Source organism: Odontesthes bonariensis, chromosome 13, assembly GCF_027942865.1.
Source record: "Odontesthes bonariensis isolate fOdoBon6 chromosome 13, fOdoBon6.hap1, whole genome shotgun sequence".
Taxonomy (NCBI): domain Eukaryota; kingdom Metazoa; phylum Chordata; class Actinopteri; order Atheriniformes; family Atherinopsidae; genus Odontesthes; species Odontesthes bonariensis.
The window spans coordinates 22243324-22262834 of record NC_134518.1 but is presented as its reverse complement, the minus strand read 5'-3'; the positions used below and the strand labels follow the sequence as shown (position 1 = coordinate 22262834).

The 19511-nt window shown below is 41.1% G+C and overlaps 1 protein-coding gene across 2 annotated transcripts in view; it reads left to right on the top strand.

The window, feature by feature from the left end:
- Positions 1–19511, top strand: part of macrod1 (mono-ADP ribosylhydrolase 1) — a 125885-nt gene that overhangs the window by 79853 nt on the left and 26521 nt on the right. For both annotated transcript variants that reach the window (XM_075481571.1, XM_075481572.1), the window contains exon 5: positions 5127–5243. In XM_075481571.1, the coding sequence (XP_075337686.1) occupies positions 5127–5243 (117 nt within the window). The remainder of the gene's footprint in view (positions 1–5126; positions 5244–19511) is intronic.

Below are 19511 nucleotides of genomic sequence, written 5' to 3'. Positions count from 1 at the left end.
CTGTTACCTGCTTGTTTTTACTTCTACGTACCAGCATCTTTTGTTCTTTGCGGGTCAAAACCTGGGATGGAAATTGTGGAGCATGCGCAGAGCGCCTAAACCAATTAAAGTCTAGTTGAACGTATAGGTGCAGGAATCATATTATCTGGGTAAGTGTGTGTCAGATTTTGAAAGTGTTGATTTTGTGCAGTTTTGTTCATACAAGCTTTTTTACATGTATTTTGGTCTGACGAACAGAATAGTTGAGTTTTATGTAAATATGTTGATAGATCTCCTTTACGTGGTCATAAACTTGTTACAGTAGCGTTGGACCAGAGTGTGTGGAGCAATTCACCCCGAGGGTTCGGACATTTCCGACAATCTGCCGTAAGTGGAGCCAGTCCGTGAACGAAAGCTGCTTTTGTCGTGTGTAATCACAATTTCTCATGTGTCTATGCATGAAATCTGCACGATATCTTTGAATTTATCTGGACTGTTGCTTGTTTTTAAATTATTTTATTTTTTTCTCTTTATATTCTTTAATGTATTTTTAATGCTTCTTACACTCCCTGCTGCAATGCTTTTATTTTATGTAAAACACTTTGAATTGTTTTGTACATGAAATGTGCTAATAAATACTAATAAATTTGATTTGATTTGATTTGAATTAAGATTAAAACCAGCCCAATTTGACCACAAACTGATATTCTGGAGCCCAAAGAGATAGATTCTTCTGTGTTTTTGATATTGTACGTATGGCAAGGTAATGCATTACAGGCCATGAGAAATCCCAGCATTGTCCCACTGTAAGCCAGCCTCGTTGGCGCCGGGGTAGTGAATCAGCATCCAGAGCATCCCTCTGGCCTTGTCTGTGATGTAAGGGGATCAATTCATCAAGCTGCACAAACAATGCATTAATCCGGTTGTGGTAGCATGCAGGAGCGGTGGCTTGACATCCTTTATCCTCACATGGCTTTACAAATGTTATTAAACTTCAAACTCCCCAAAAAGTTGTCTCTGCTGGGACCTGTCTTACTTAATGTCAGAGTTCACACCTATGTCCAACTATGCATGTGTGCTCTGCTTCGTTGCCTTTTGTATTTCAGCTACATACACAGAAGCTGCTGTGTGTCTCAGAGTGAGAGCAGACCAGTGGTCGGGTCAAAAAGCATTTCTGCCTCCGGGCTATGCAGTCCACTCTTACTCAGACATGTGTGCACATGAACATTCATGTATTCCAAACTTTAAGCATCAAACAAAAGTCTTCTCAATTTCCATTCCTTTTGACTTTAAAAAAAATTTTTTTTACATGTTACCTTTTTTCTCTCCTGACTATTTTTACATCTGCTGCTCTCCGTTATTCCCCTCCATTCTCCTTTTCCTTTCCATCTCTCCTTCTTATCACACCTGTTTGCTATTTCAGAGTTGGGCTGCTTCAAAGTTGCGGTGTGTGTGTGTCACCCAAACCACACCGGCTTATTCAAGTCTTCACAGTAACACATATGCTTCGACACTGATCCATACATCTGCGGTATTTGGTGCGCTCGCGCTTGCTCACACATCTGAGCTTGTTTTGGTGGACCCTCAGGAGGTAGCCAGTGTTCAGAGTTCGTCAGTCACACCCTCGCACTTGTGCTTTGCCCGCAGTGTATCCCGGTCCAACTTGGCATAGAGTGACATGGCACACTAAAGCTCAGCACTGCATGCAATATGCCAACCTAACACAATAATGTTCGAATAACATCAAACCCCCGCCTGGAGCTACTCACACGCCGCTGTAACAGCTGGTCTGGATACAGTCAGACAGAGATGAGAACTGCAGGCCGACATGCTGAGCTGTGACATATGGATGGGTGTTTTTGTACTATTTTCACCGAGTGCTGACAAGTCTCAGAGTGCCGTGACAAGCCCACTCCTGACAGATGTGTTTTATTCTGGGCTAATTATAAACTGTTTACTCCAGACTCCAACATTAATGCTCAATATTCTTTCAACACAAAAGTACAGTCTTGAACCCACCAGAAAACAGATGCTGCTGAAGGTGAAAGTCCCTTTAATGCTGGTTAACATGCACTGATGCAAGAACGCTGCAATATTAACAGTCTTTCAAGCCTGTCCTCTAAAATCTGTTTGTTTGACCAATTTGTTTGTTTTTACACACCACAGTAGAAGAAGTGTTTAGATCTTTCACTTAATTAGTACCACTATGTACAAATATTCCATTACTCGAAAAGGTCCTGCATGAAAAATCCTTCATTAATACATAATTATTATCTGCAACAAGTTTTCAAGTGAAAGAATGGATTTAGTTCCTCTGATTGATCAGATGTGACATCGTTAGGTCCCTCATACTGAAGCACACGAGTGGCATGAGTGGTGTGTTAGTTGAAAATGCTAAAGGTGAGACTGGTTTGAACTTTTGAAAAAAAAAAAAAAAAAAAACTGGGGCGTGAGTAATAATGAAGGAGAAAAAGGAATAATAATTCAGATTCACAAATCTGTTCACAGTTTTTGTATGAGATATTAAGTAATTTCAACATTCATCAAGTTCAGAAGGCGTAGGGTGACCAGTTCCCAACCAACCAACTGACAAAGAGTATGTTTGTGGGGGACACGTTTCTAATAATGAAAAGTAGTTTAAAGATTTTATTATGTCTAACTCAGAAAAGAAAAACACAACACGCACACTTAATTGATTATGCATGTTACAGATTAAACCTTAAACATCCATTATTATTATTTCAGCGCCACATCTTGCTGACGACTGGGAGTGCTGCGCAGGGGGGTAAATGCTGGATATATCAGCTGCTTTCTCATTATGTGTCTGGTAATCATCTTTGGATTTCAGCAGAGATGCGTCCGTCGGTCAATAAAGCTCTTTTTGGTCCACACGTGCTCATCACTTCACGTCCCATCTAGTGGGAAACAGAAAATTTACCCCCCCAAAGAATTACGACTCGGTTTCATTTTGTGGTCCATCACAATTTACCTGGTTAGTTATCGCTGGTCAGCAAGTACAGTGACCTGCACTTGACGTGTGTGCGCGGTGTGACTGACAACAAAAGGTCTCAATGATAAGAGCCTTCGCCGCTTTCATCACAGCCCTCGGATTAAAGTCAGCTCTTAGGAAAGCATGTGTCCTGAAGTGTTGAGTTTTGAAAAATAAAGCTAATCAAATTGTTGGACATAGTCTACATTTCTGGTGCAAAGCGTAAAAATGCAGTGGAGTTCCGCACAAAGAAAGACGTCTGATCATCTACTCAGCAGAGTTGTTAACAACCCATGGATATCTGAGATATTACCAAGAATACACATGGTTTATTCTCTGGCTGTTTATTAAAACTGTCTCTTAGATGTAGTGAAGTGGGAAGCAAAACACCTAATTCTTCATGGTAGGGAAGTCAAAGTAGACGGTATCATTAAGTAAAAATACATATTTAATGGACCACAGAGGTGTTCAATACAAGGTGAAAGTATTTGTGTGTATCCACCGACTGACTCTGGGATTACCTTAAATGCTGCTGTGTCTTATCGTGTATTGTTTAGGTATGTGTCATTGGATAAAGATTTTGATTAAATGCCATAAAAATGATCATTGTGTAACTTGTGCTTTTCATCGCTGTTCGGCTTTCCATTAACGAAATCCACGAACCCCTTGACAAAATGCCTTAGAGCCGCAGATACATGAAAAAAACAAAGAAAAAACACTTAGAATTCTATATAATTCTCGCAAAAGAAAAAAAATCAAATAAATTTTGAAAACCAGTTAAAAAGATGTCTTGTTGGTATTGCGGTGGTGCATAATAAGTAAGTACATAATATCCCGTCCCTTTCATCTCTCCTCTTCCAACCTTCACACGAGGACACCAAAGGCCTCCAAATGCTTACAATGTTAGTCATTATGTTGATTTTAAAGAATAAAAGAGAAACACTTCACAGCAGTGCTACAAAACGCACTTGCTCTCGCAGATTCGTGGTGTCGCATGCAAATGTAATTTCTGAGAGATGATTTTTACATGTAGGTGTTCAGCAAGCTGCTCTAAAGCTGTGCCACACGCACACTCTTTGACCGTGAGCCAATCAAATCACAGAATGTTTATTGTGTTACAATGATACGATGTGGTGATAGAGCACTTTCAGCTCTAATATGTTGAACAGCCTCCCTTTTCATAGAACAGCTCACTGGACCCTTAATAATTCTGAAACACTGCTCCAAAACTCATATTTTTGCTTATGCTCCGGTTGAACTGGATTTCTTGGCTTTTATTGTGCAAGCAAAGTTTATCATATATATATATATATTTTTTTTTTATCTATTTTACTCTAGCTTTCTTTGATGTTTTTTTTTTAGTTTATATTTATTGGGATTCAGTGACTGTTGATTATATTTGTATAACTCGAGCAGCCCCTTTGCCAGCTGAGGTCTGCTTTGCATGTGCTGCAGAAATAAACTTTGACTTGACTTAATGACAATAGAAAGCTTAAGTGAAATGTAAAAGAGCTTTTATAATTCCTTTTTTTTTTTTTGATTGAAATATAATTTAGATTTTCTTAAAAGCTGCTCTCTGCGGTTCATAATCCTGAGAATGATAGTAATAAAGCTATTGAGAGCAAGACTATCTGAATATTTGAGATGTGTGTGGCTGCAAGGAGTGTAAATTCAAACTGAAGCTGTAATTGGCACATCTATGAAATTGCTTTTGCTGCATCGTTGCCCTCCTGGAAATGAACACAGTCACGGTCTTTAGATGTGGTGGGGATCAAAGACAGAGACACATTTCTAAATATTATGTAGATTTATGAAAATTTAATTAATAACGACTAATTGACCGAAAAGTCAAATCAGATGAGTCCGTAATAACACATTAAATCAAGTAATTAACCAAGGCAGTAGCCCTACCATCCATTAAATGGACTGACATACAGAGATGCAGATGCTTTGACTTATGAAGCAGCCCGCAGATGACAGGAGATTCAGCCATTCGCACAAATGGTGACATTATCCAGGTCCATTTACCACTAAGCTGTCACTCTAATAAATGTGTCTGATGGACTCCAGAAACATTTCAGCTCCTGTCAGCAGTCAGATTTCAGGGGATTCACATAAGTAGGACAACACCGTGAATCTCTTGTTGTTTCCTTTCCAGTGGACGGAGCCATCCACCGTGCTGCAGGTCCCCTGCTAAAAAAAGAGTGTGCTTCCCTCCACGGCTGCGAGACAGGAGAGGCCAAGATCACCTGCGGCTACGGCCTCCCAGCAAAGTGTGAGTATAAAGCGTGACAGTGTTTTATCTAACTTACAGCAACTCCGGTGAGGCTGCTTCGTGTGGTTCTGCTGGACTGCTTCCAGGTGTGAACGTGTGGGAAAGGGTGACAATGATGTAGGGTGCTGCTGAAAAAGAGCAATCTGCACTGCTGATTTTCCAGAGAAAAATAAGACTGTAACAGATTTATCAACGACCTTTTTTTAAAAAAAATAAAATGAAATAAAAAGTAAACATTGCTGCTGTCAAAATTCAGATAATTAATGTTTTGTTTTCTTTAATGCTTTTCCTTGGAGGGTCAGTAGATATATTTCCCTTTTCGGTACCAGCAGAAACTTGTGTGCCCACAGTGACACTCCATGGCTTCCGGTTATTGCAACGCAAATGGCATTCAGTAATTAGGTGACACTCCACTGCAGTGTGTAGAAAAAGATTAAACTGAGAAGTTAATATGACAGGAAACATTTTCCAAGGTGTTTGAGTTTAAAAAAAAAAAAAAAAAAAAGTCTGCGAGTGTAAGTAGAGTTTAAATCTTTGGTCTAAATAAGTGGAACGTGATAGCACGTACATACTTTAAAGAAAATGATTACAAAAAACTTCTAAATTAAGAGTAAAATCATATATACTCTAAAAACATAGATGCTTATTTTGTTGGGGCTTAAAACCGGCAAGATGCAATTTCAACATCACACTTTTTTTGATTTTACAATTATTTATTAAAAAAGTAATTACTCACTTTTGTTATGCTTCTGTGAAATGAAAAAGATGATTATTTCTATTTCTGAGAGCCCCAAGTGACATGGGTCTATAGATGGGTCTGTAGTAGCCCACACTGTAATCTAAAACAAAGCACTTGGACGAGTCCTGCTGGGATTCAGTTATCTTAAATTCAAGTAACATTACAAAATAACCAGACCTCTTATCAAATCATGTAATTTATATATATATATATATATATATATATATATACATGTGTGTATATACACATAAAGGAGCACTTAAAACCTCCGTGCTTCACATACTCTTACTGCAGATTGTTGTAAATATATAATGCTGAACATATGGTACATATTTAAGCCAGTCAAATCGTTATCCATGGTATGCACACAAGTCCAGCAGACTTAATCATCCAGCTTTGTTTTTTCTTTTTTTTTTTCCTCCAAGAAGACAAACATATTTACTTTGCTCTGGTTTTCAATGGAGCGCGGTTGGGTGTCTGTGTTCCCCGCTGTGCTCAGTCTCTGTTCAGATGCTGCGCTTGAAGCACAGATGCAGAGGGATTTGCAGACTGCCATGGACAATAACAGCTGACGTGTTGCACAGTTTCGGCAACTTTTTAGAAAAATGTGCCCTTGGATTTGTTCAGTTTCGGACCGCTGCTTGCATCTTTCTCAACTCGGCTGCCTGCTTGTTCTACCACTTGCGTACCATGACTAAACCCTGAATGGGATCCACTGGTTTAACCAACATATTGAGTTATGCTTGAAAGTGTAGGTCTACCCAAGCACAAGATTCTTCATATCAAACATGACTGAAAAAACCCCCAAAACATAACAAATAATAACGAAGATATCACTCGCTGTATGGTTCTGTATCCCTGATTTTTATTTTTATTTTTATTTTTTTGATAGATTGGATTTTTTAAAAGGGAGCTCCACTGATTTTCATCCCAGACATTAACTCTTTCGGAGCCATTGACGTCTATAGACGTCAATTTAAAAAAAAAAACATTCACTGCCAAAGACGTCTATAGACGTCAATTGCGTTTTTTAACGGAGCGGGCTGGGGGACAATCTAGCGGAGTTTGTCACTAAATCTTAGGCTTGTAAACACTAAACAGAGAATATACTGGCAAAATTACCCGCAAGGTGGCAGCAGTGCCACTATGCACAAAAAAAAAAGAGCTCGTTTTCTCAATTTTTTGGGTCAAACAGCTGTTTTTGGTGAAACCAACCTATGTTCTACTGTCTATTACTAAGACTGAAAATGGTAGAAACAAACTTTTTTTTCCTGATCAAAGAAGAGAGTCTACTCTTTCTTTTGGTAATTTCATTGTGTACATAGTCATACGACACACTTTTCTGTGGGTCTTGGAAAATCAGTCAAAATACTGAAAAACACTTGGCAGTATGGGTGTCTCTGAACTGAAAATGGCTGGCAGCCAATGAGTTAAAGACTGTTCACAGCTTTAAGGGAATATCACTGAGTATGTAAAGAAACTTGAATAAAACCATTTGTGGCTCCAGAGAGAACTGCTCAAAATCAGATAAAGTTGCCTCAAGTAATGACATCACTTGATTCAATAGTGGATGAGACGGGGGGGGGGGGGGAGAAAAAAGAAAAATCTCTGGGTGTGGGGACATAAAGAATGATCTTGTAATAGGTATTGCAATAATCAGGAGCCAAGTTATATATAATATTATGGCCACCCAGGTGTGTGTGTGTGTAAGAGACAGATTAAAGCAACTCTGAGACTGTGTGATACCAGCTTTTGGTTCCACAGAGAGTTTAAGTTCACAGTGGCAGAGAGCAGAAAAAAGGAAAGAGAAGCGCTGATAAAGGCAAGCTCAAGGCAGGATGGAGAGCATGAGGAGAAATGATAGATAAGCAGGGAGTATGAGAGTGGGAAAATTAAACGAGGCAGTGTGCGGGAGAGGAGCGATGTGAGGGAAGCTGAATACAGGAGGGAGTTAGGAGGAGATGAGTTCTTACATGTTCTGTTTTCCTTTGTTGTTTAACTTATTTAACTTTGAGGGTTTAGCTGTAGCTTTTGTGAGTGTGCGTGGATGCAACTGCTTTTTACTTCACGTGCATGTGTCTCATGTCCTTACAGTCCAGTGCCTTGCATGTGCATGCTGCGTGTGCAGCGTGAGCTGCAGTGTATCAGTGCAGTCAGTGAGTGCAGCCTGTCAGGTCTTATCACTCTGTTACCTGTAACTCTGTCAGCATGAGATCTGCGTGACTGACAGCTTTCTGACCCACCCACTAACTGTGTGTGGATGTGTGTGCATGAGGCTCCCCGTGATGCACTCTTGTGTGCATGGCCATTACGCAGCATGTGGTATGGAGACTAGTTTTCTCCTCCCAGACAAAATATAAAGTCCCGGGAATAATTCAACATCCGTCTGCCTCAGTGCTTAAACACTCACAACAGGGTTTAATTACCTCGCGGCAGGAGGGAGTGAGAGGCAAGACGGCAACAAGAGATGGAAAGCAAAGTAGGGATAACAAAGCAGGCAGAGGACTACATGAACCCGAGCGGCACTGTGGAAGAGGGCGAGAAATTAAATCCGACTGGACAGTGGAGAGGTAGAAAGGTTGAGGGGCGGGTCCAGTCTCAAAGCCAGCACTTTGATCTTGATTTGTACCGGCTTGCCACCAGATGTGGGATTTTAAGAGCATCTGACTCACAAGTTGCCAAATGGTCCAGAGGACCTGTTGTCAGCCCCTCCGTGCAGACTGTCCATCGGTGATCCCACAGCCACTTAGCCAGCAGCATCCTAGTATCGTAACCTAGCAACACCCAGAGTGCATGGCACACTACTGCTGCTGTTTAGCAAGAGTCACATACAATGTTGGGTTGCTGACAAATGACAGCTGGACAATTTCAGCCAGGTTCTGCCTGAATTCACACATTTACCAAAAGGAAAAGGCAGTTAAATTCGAAACTGACAGTTTTCGTTGTTTTTGACTTTATTCGGAATGGAGCTGTTCAATCCTCTTTGTCTGTGCACACAATGAGCACATTGCTCACTTGTGAGCCTGATGGATGCTGGAAGATGCACATGGGCTGGTGTGCCGTCCTGTGTGTTTTGCAGTTGCTAGATGAGGGAGCATTGGCCAGTGTGTTGTCCAGACAACCAGGTGCACTGGAGCTCACCTGTGTACCGATAAGCACAGTCGTAACCCAGCTAACCTGTTCCCCAGCCAGCCCCGCTCCCCTCCCAGAGACACTGAGATGCAGCACTGGGGAAGGAAGATGCACGAAGGTGCGTCCAAAGCGAATGAAAATGAGTGATTGACAGCATGAGTACAGAAGCATAATCACTTTTCACATCGAGTGAAACTACCTGTCAGCTGAAGTGATATCAATGCAGAGACTTACAGACACTTTCGACCCCTTAAGCTCATAGCCATGTATCTCCATTTCTATTAGAAAATAACAACTTCAAACGGCTTTAAAAGATTAAGGTGAAAGGAAAAACCTTCGGCTATTTAGATGAGGACACTGACACTGAATAACACCCTTTAAGCAACAAGTCAGCACCACAGATATAACTAAACTATTTGATGCACTTGAATATTAGCTCAGCAAATGCTACATCTGCTTTTGTCAAAGCACTACCAAGCTGCCTCTTGATTAAATTTGCCAACTGTTGGAAACTTTTGAAAGGCATTTAATTCTGACTTTGTTAATTAAATGACATAATAAACACCACAGTGTGTGCAAATTCAGGGCAGAAGAGGAAGACAACAGGCTGGCAGTTCTACATCCTAACAGACCCCATGAAACGAACACCGCTTAATGCAGATGCTATTAAAACAACACCAAGAACTAAATCATCATAGAAGGTGGAAAATCTCCAATACGTTCAGCAACCAAGAGTGAAACAAAAACCTCGTTCTGTCAGTATTTTTGAAAGCATCAATCACAGTACAGCAGATCTACTGTAGTTGGACTCTCATACATTTTTCAGGTGAGGTCCTTCTCACTTTGTACTTTGTTTGGCAGCTTGGGTTTGTTTACCGTCTGTGTTGTTGCTTTCCCATATCTCTGCAATAACTGTGATGAGAACCGTGTTATCATAACCGGTAGAGCAGATTCCTGAAGCTGGAGTTATCTGTTAAGTACACTTCTAAGTCCTGTACACCTCCAACCGCTGATTTCTGAGCCACTCTGGGACAGACGGGGAAAGAAGCTGTAATCTCAACTCTTACCTGCTGTATCATCACCTTCTAAGTTGTTACCAGTTTTTAGCAGTTGCTTATCGAAGCTTCCAGCACGTGCAGAGTGGAATTAGCATTCATGTGAAGTTGTGAAGAATTTAAAACCAATACTCTGTCTTAAGGCTATGGAAATGTCTGTCTATAAAAGTGCAAAGTGCTCCACTGTGCTCGTCAGCTAATCTGTTCCTTGTCTTTCTGCTGCTTTGGCACAGAGCAGAGTGTGTGCTGTGGGTTGCTGCACAAAAAAACAACCTGCCTCCTAAAGCTGAAAAGGGATAGAAGTGTCGAGAATCAACTAAAATGATAACCGCCAAGTCCACAACAGTGAGCTGAATATCTTCAGAGGGTTGAAAGACACAACTTATGAGAATTACAGAGAATTTTCTCTGTCTAAAGAAAACAGTTTCTCAGAATGTGTCATCCAGGGCTTTGGGCAGTTTGGACTCCAAACCACATAAGCATGGCCCCGGCTGGTGAACGCTACATAAGGCCCTCCTCAACTCTGAATGAGCAACTGCTGTCCACCATTGTTATTCCTAGCCAGAGCCACTTGTGGTAGCTCTGTAGTGTCTAAGCTCCGAGCAAAGAGCAAATCCTCTTGTTGCTGCAGCATGAGAGCGTTTATGTACTCCTGGTATTTACTGTAAGAAGCCGTGGGGATTGCTTTTATTTTTTTGTTGCAATGTCCCCACAACAGTAGAAATATCCTCACGTGGTGGCCTGCGTTTCATTTGCTCTGATTGTGTCAGAGGTTTAATGATGAGGGGCAGTCAGAGATGATAGAAACTTTAAGATCAGTTTGAAACCAATAAACTAGGAGACAGTAAGGGTTACTGTGTTTTCATGTCGCCTTTAGTGCTTCAGTGCATTCTATGCTCAGGAGGCTTTCAGCTCCTCACATCTGTTTGCTTCTCCCTTTCTCTCTGCCCATATAGATGCTGGGTTTTAATGTAGCTAAATTCCCAATAAGGCTTTCTCATTTATGTATTTTTCTCTCTCTGTTTTCAGACAACATAACGAGTATGAAATGGTGACACAAATGTGGCTCATTAAGACTACATTGTTAACCAACCCTCACTTGAGAGCCCTTTCCTACCTTCTGCTCTGTGCTATTTATGTCTTGATTTTATAACCACCACGACATTTGACAAAATCACCATCTCTGTAGTTAGAAACAGCAGCTGTGGTGTGATTATGGCTTTATGTACATGCAAAATGATCACTCAGGAAGTTAGAGGCCTCACAGTGTCTCGTTCGGGCCGATCTTAGCGGTGCTGACAACAAATGAGTGTGCTGTGCTGCTCCTGTAAGCTGCTGCTCTCTGTCGCTCCGGAGGCTTTCCAACTAGTTTTCTGTTTGCTTTTCCACTGCTGATAAAAGCTCAGCTGCAGAAAAAAAAGATAGTCTCTGTTGTGTTATATTTCTTCCTGTACATATAAGCTAAATGAAGCCTGCGCTTCACTGCTGGTCCATTGCACTTTGTTCCATTAACAATGGCAGTGTTTTAACAATAATTGTTTTTTTAAAATTTGCTTTTATCTGCCAATTGGTGGTGCTGCTTTCGAGTTGTTGGAAAAATTAACGTACTCTGGAGTAGGTTGTCGAGACCTCCCCTGCCGCGGTTGCCCTCAGTTCCTGCATTGCAGACACAAAAACGGTGAATGGTTCTTTGTCAAACGGAGCGTGCTGTGAACAAGATCTGCTCACTCAGATTTAAAGCTACAAACATGAAAACATCCTCTTTGGACAGGGTGGACATTAAAGTCAGGCGTGTTAATTGGCATGACTGAACAATGTCAATTTTTTGTGGAAATCAATCTCTTGATCAGTTTGGTTTAATTTTTATAAAAGCGGTATGAAATGTCCCTTTAGGATTAAATTGAAAAAGGGGCAAAACTTGCAACCCTATCGATCATAGAATGGCACACTTTTGCAGATACAGGTAAAACATATTGATCATTTATTGTATGTCAGTCGCCAACCCTCACTAAACTAAGCTTTTGCCCCCAAAAAAAGGCAAATTCTGCACTGTATTTAAGCATTGTCTTAGATTAAGGGAGAATTGTCAGAGAGTGAAATTTGCTGTTTGGGGAGTTGTGACTCAAGCAGTTAGGGGTAGAAAAAAAGATGGAAAGAAAAGAAGTCTGAGCTGGAGAGGCCAAAAGAAAAAGTGCTGAAGGAAATAGAGAGGCACAAATCAAGAGAGATATCACTCTGTCGAAAAAAATGCCAGTTATGCTCCCCTCTCTTGCTCCCTGCCTTTCGTCTCCCAGTTTCTGTTCCCTCAGTGGCCAATTACAGCTAATTAAGATCCTCACTGCAGCTCTCCTGAACTCCCCTTCTTCCTCTCCTCCAAGACCTCCATCTCTTTTCTTCGCCCATCACCCTGTCGTTCTCCCATGTCTGCTTTCTTATCCTTGAAAACATGGCGGTTCTGTCTGCCAAGTTCAACAACTTAAACACCTTGTTTGCTCTTGTTCTTCTCGTCTTCTTCCTCACCTTTATGTCTTTTCGCCCCCCCCTCCCCCCCCTTCCTCACTCCTAAATTTGGTTCCTCTATTTCCCCAGTATCTCACATCTCACTCCAATCGTCTTCCCGCCTCTCCTTTTCCTCCCCATCTCACTTCCTCCTCCCCTCCTCCCCTGTTCATCATCAGCAGTGAGGTTTCTTTAGTAGTGCCAAGAGACTTGACAAGGCTCTGGGCTAAAGACTGTAGCACTCAGACTGTGATACCTCGCTAGTTGAGGATTTTTTCTTTCCTTCTGTACTTTTTTTTTTTCCTTTCTCGACAAGGTTGTCGACATCTTTGCTTCTTCCTGCCTCAACGTCAGCAGTGCGATCCTTATAGGTGTTAAAAAGCTTCATCAAAACTGCTGCTGCTGATGAGGAGGAGTGTGATGATGATGATCACAGCTGCAACAGCACTGGTGTTAATTCATTCAGTTAATTCATTTGCCTTGAAGGAATAAATGGGATAAAAAAAAAAAAACTTTAGTGTTGCTTGGCTCAGGGAAATGGAGTTGAGGAGTGGGAGTGAGAGCGAGTAAAGAATGTCTTTGCTGCTGCTCTGTGATGAAGAAAATTATGCCCGCTCCTTTAAGCATTTGCATCTTTTTCCTCCCTCTTCCTTTCACTTTTTTCTTCCTATTTAGAATAACTGCCCCTCTGTCTTTTATATAGAAAGGTGCAAAGAGATAGGGAGAGCCATAGGGGCCTCTACAAGACCTGAGCCTTCCTTTTGTGCCAAAGCCTGGCCTTGGATTTAAGAGCTGTGTCTGCTTGGCTGAGCACAAACTGAGGCCGAGCTCACAAAGGACCAGCTAGCCTTTTTGCTGCCTCCTGCTCTAAAGGCAGTTAAAGAAAGGCGAGAGACAGATGGAGGTATGAGAAGAGACGGAGAAAGAGGAGCAGGAGGGAGGAGGGATGACCGTTGAGCATGAAAAGCAGGAGCAGCGACTCGTGGCCTCCCAGGTAAGAATGGTGGGGGGGAGGGTGTTGAAGGGGATGAAGGGCCGGGCAGAGTCAGAATGAAGGGAAATGACAATAAACAGAAAAAAGCTTGAATGGCAGTCATAAAGAAAAGCGGGTGTCACCGGATGGCACTCTGTCAAGTTGTCTCAAGGCTTATGTCAGTTGAACGCCCACTTATGAGAGAGAGGCACGCACACACACAAACGAACCCATACAGCCTCTCACACAGTCCCACACTGCCTCTGTGCAGGCTGAATTAGCTAAATGCATGCAGAATGTATTTACCTTTTGCTTCCTTAGTTACTTACTCTCTTCTCTCCTCGTCTACCTGTCTGTGCCATTTACTTTAGCTGTTCAGCTTGTTTAATCAGAACGATCATACAGTACGGCAGAACCTTAATAAACCAAAAGGAGCTGTATGTCTCATAAGAATGACTGTCTGTTAGAAACGAGCTTTTGTAATATAATTAGGTCAGGCTGATTTGTGCTTTCACACACTGATGAAAGGAGCTTCTTTGCATCGTATACTAATTGATCTGATAAGCGCTCTGGGATTCTCAGGCGAAAAATTAGATAAAATCACAAAGGACTTCAGCACTCTCTGTGGAGAGCTTTCTACGTTCAAGAGAAGAACTAAAATTAAAGGAAAAGACTGGTGATAGTGTTGGATGCCACATGAATTAAACGATGTGCTTGAGTATTTCTATCGCAAATTCTAATCCTTTACATTCATAAGAAACACTTTTCACCCCACTGCATTTATCTGAACACTTTGGTTTCATGTTCCTTTACAGATTAACATTTTACACTAGAACTGCTTTATTGATATGGTGAGTGAGCCCCAGCCCAGCCAGTTTCAACTTTAATATAGTGTGTTAATGCATAACAATAGTAGATGTTGAATGTAGAAATATGGCTCAATTGTGACTTAGTAGTAAGTTATAACTTTTAATATTCAAGTGCCTTTAGAGCATAGATATCAAACTCAGGCTACATCTGGCCCGCAGTGTAACTATATTTTGGCCCATTGTAAATGAATCAAGTCTGTTTTGTTTTGAAATATCTGCATCCGTGTCCTACCTTCTCCACGCCACGCACCAAACGTGACCAAATGTCTACTAGAGCTGGCGCTCCAGTAAACAGCGCATGCACCGCTAATACTACAAATCCCAGAACGCTCTGCTAGTGCGTTGGCGCGTGATCAGGACCCACGAGCGCCCTCCTCTGTTGACATTCATTAGCGACCTCGTGCTACCAGTCACATCGGGCCACCCCTCCCAAAAATGGCCAAACGAAAGCTGGAAAAACAGGTGGGAATCAGAACCGTTGAGATTTAACTCAGAAAACTACAACTAGAGAAAGAGGCATAAGATTTTTTTTTTAGATTCTATTAAAGAAATAAATGCCACAGATGTGTCTTTTGACATTTGATTTATCGTGTGTTTATAGTAATTAAGCTCTGCTTTGTTTCAGATTCAATGTTTAAGCCAAACTTAAGTTTGTTTCCATATGAAAACGTTCATCGTTACATCTGAAGGGAAGGAAAAACTTCCTCGATTGTGGACATTTTTTTCAATTAATGCCTGCGATTTTGTCCAAGTTTTTAAATTTCGGCCCACCTCTGCTTTAGAGGATACAACCTTTATACTTTGAAACTTTTTTTTTAGAAGAGCCTGTGAAAGCATAATATGGTATATACACACCAAATATATTCATAAAAACTGAATAGAAAACAAGTAGTGTCACTGTCTTCTCACAGCTTGATTGGTGTTTTCAGACTTGACGGATTTAGCTTGAAAAGGAACTCTGGTGCGATAGCTACGTTAGTGCAGATCATCTGAAGTGTGAACACTGCCATCCAACCCTTGGAGTGCTTTTCTAGACAACTTAAAAAGGTGGGTCTCTGCCCACTTTCAAATGAGTCTGGGGCCGTTCCATTTAAATTTGTACGATACGATACACCAAAGACAGACAGACACACAGTACTTGATACCGACTTCAGCTGTCCACCTGTTGACAGGTTTCATAAGACAAGATAATCATTGGTATTTATGTCTTTTGACAGTAGTATTATCAGCGTAAATTACATGGCACTTTCGTTAAGTTGGTTTTTTTTAACACTTTTTGGAAGCGATCTCTGCTGGGTAAAAATTTAAAAAGAAGAGAAAAAAATGTATGTCTGTATAGCAATAAGTCATGATTCCCTCCTCTGTGTGGAAGACTGACCTTCTAAGACTCTAAGACACAATACGTCAGCAATAGGGTAATGACAGCCATTAATTCCCATTACTCTCTAATATTCATCCGCAGGCAATGTTAATTTTTTATTTTTTTTTTTTTTACAATCATATGCTGACACATTGTGTCCACGCGTTCATGTTTTAGCAATTAGGAAAATTCAACCTTTAGCAGGAGGACAAAATGTGCCCATTACATGCATATTTTTGTTAAGCTGCTCTAATGATTGCTGGGGGTAGAAAAACGGTAAAAATACCTGTGCAAAATCAACATAAAGGAGGTGGTTTGTGTTTTTCTCCTCATTAATCAACATAGAGCCAAGGACTGGTGAACATTAAGATAAACTGGTTTATGAAAACCTGATTGGCCACATGGGCCCTCCTACCCAAGCATGGTTTCCCATTTTACAAGGAAAAAAACCGCAGAAATCTCCTCTGAGCACCTGTCCTTTAAACATTTAGGTTACTACTTTCAGAATGTGGCAATTTGTCTGAGTTCTCTGGTTAGAAACGTGGTTTGTGGCGTTTGAACATGATTGTGCTCCTGCAGACGGCTCATGAGGCTGAACTGTGTTGATCTGCAGCCACATCTATGTGAAAAAACGTTTTCCACATGAATATTACCGCAGCGAATAAATTAATATTTTTCCAATGTTTGGTGTCCATGTACTTTTGTCCATGTAGCGTCTGGTGTGCACATTTAGACTAACAGAAAGTGAAAATCCCTCAACTGTTAGTGAAGCTTAATAACATCTCTGTGCAGTCACATGTGGCAACTGTGTATGTTTTTTCAGCATATTGAATACATAACGCACACACTTTTACTGTCAGTCACACACACTTTCAGAAGACACATCTATTTAACACTGCTCCTCACATACTGCTCCTCACATGCTCACTCAGACTCTCCTGCACACTCCCTGCATCAAGCATAAATCCCTCAAACATCCTAACATGCTCCGCTAGCTTTCCACCCCCCTTCCCATTTCTCCCACTCTGTCTGTGTTTCAGGGTAATGTGAGCCAGCAGCCGTAATACTGGGGTGAGGAGGAGGAGGGGGATGTTGATGTATGGTGGAACTAAAGCAACCCTGCCGATCGATAATGTAAACAGGAGCGAAGAGAGGCGGTAAATAAGGCCGAGTCCTGACAGAACTGTCTACCTCAGGTGACGGAGGGAGAGCGAAAGAGGGAGGAAGAAGCGGGGGCGAAGAGAATATTTAATAGAGGGAGGAAGGAAGAAACAAGGATTTACTGGTAAAGATGATAGTGGAGGGATGAGAGAAACAAGGGTGGGAAAAAGTGGGAGGGAAAAGGGGGAGAGACGAGAGGGATGCAGGGTGGATAAAATGGAAGAAAAACCAGGGAACAGAGGAGGTGGCGGAGGTGTGGAGGAGAAAAGTGAAGGGGCCAGAGGAGAGGTACGATGACTGGATGAGGTAATGTTAAAAGCAGGAGGGAGGAGGGTGATGAAGAAGGACAACAGAAGGATGGAAGCAAAAAGAGGGAGAGGACGAATAAAACAAATGATTAGGTTTGCAATGAGGAAAAATCGCCATGGCAATTACAAATTCAATCTCAGCTGGAAAATTTTTTGCAAGCAAGCATATGTGTGTGTGTGTGTGTGTGTGTGTGTGTGTGTGTGTGTGTGTGTGTGTTAGCAGATGACATACAGATGAATGACCACAGAGTGACCCACTGTTAAACTGAACCAAAACGCACACTGAGCTGAGTTATGTACCTGGTCACTGTTGGGTGCTCAGTTAATGCATTGGCGTGGCTGAACAACATTGTCACAGCACGCACTCATTCTGGGCTTCGTGACTATTAGAATAATGCAGACTGAGTGAAGAGTAAGCACTCGTAACAACATAAACAATTGCACGGACAAACACACGGAGAACAAATGTTAGAGTATGATGACACTGTGCTCCTCTTTGTTTTACCTCCTCTTTATTCATGACTGCAGATCTGATCACAGTAATTAAACACGTGTGTTAGTCTTGGAGCTGCTGTGTGTTTGAATTAATTCAGATGTTCTGATTAGTTTCTGCTGGTATTTAAAGAGTAATCCTCAGCATTCTTGTACACTATAAATGGCCCATGTTATGAAGTTATCCATCATCTGGCCAGCTCGTAGAAGCTGTTGAATTTGCAGTTTGACACCAGGATGTGTGTATTTTTCTAAACTCACAGTTCAGGTGCTCTCTCAACACTTCAAATGTTGATCAAAATACAGCAGGAACTCAATCATCGATTGATTTAAAATCAGATTTAAAAAGGTGCATTCATTTATGTTATAAGAAATAACAAAAAGTGAATAAAATAGGCAGTGCTTCACAGCGACTCGGAGGCCTGAATGCAGACTGTGTCTCCTTCAGTTTTCAGCTGAACAGAAGAGGCCCGCGATCAATAAGTAATCTTAAAATCAATTGTAACACATTCTGAGAGCCAGCGAAAAGAGGCTAAATCAAGGAGGATATAGTTTTTAGGCCGTTTTTTTTTTTTTTTTTTCTATAATGAGACGAGAATTCAGATGAGTTTTGTATCAGAACAGTTCACTGAAATGGAAGGCAAATCAAAGCCTGCAGCCATAAACATCCGACAGAATCAAGTGATTGTTAAGTAAATGCCAAAAAATGTTGAGGTCATACGATCTGACAAATATTGTGAGATGGATTTCTTTTGCCGGCATTAATGATTCAGAGAAAAATTTATCATTTCAGTTATTTAGCAAACATAGCCTTAAAAAGGCCCTCTTATTATTATTATTATTATTATTATTATTATTGTTATAATGACTGTTAGATTAGGGCTTTGGAGTTTTGGTCAGACAAATCAAGCAAATCATTAACTAGGTTTTAACTTGGGCTTTGGGAAATGAAAACATTTCTTACTCTGTGGAAAAACAACAAATACTCAATAGCTTGATAACGCTTAGTTTGGCTCATTAATTCAGTGTCTTACAGTGGAACATGCGACTGTTTTTGAGCATAATGTGCAACTATTAAAACCCCAATTTATATACTTGCAGATATAAACTTTATTTTAGAATTAATGCAATGTAATTATGACAAATATTACTGATTAATGCTGTGGTGTCATCACTTTATCTCAGGTAAGGATCTAATAACTATAGTTAAAGACTTGATCTTTGCATTATACAGAACACGTCTTTGACTTACTGACAGCATGCTGCTGGCTGATGTGTCACTTAAGAGCTAACTGTTCTGTACTGTTCTGGAAGCAGAGTCTTGTCAGAGATGAGAACACAGGAATTAACATCTGCGTGGACCCAGGCTACGGCTACACGAAAACGAAACGAGTTTTTTTTTGAAAATGGGTACGAAAATTCTTGCGACCACACGGAAACGCGCTGCTGTTCAGACGAGAACGGATGAAAACGATGAAACGATGCAATACACACGCCGCTGTGTCACGCCACGCTGTGAGACAATAGAGAAGTGTTAAAATTGGCTCACAGCGTCAACGTGTGACTGACGCAAAAACGTTTTAGCTGTAACAATGGAAACGAAACGAGGCCGTTTTCAAACTTTCCCACTCTGGAACCCGTTTTCAAAAACTATCGTTTTGGGGTAGTGGGAACGCCGGC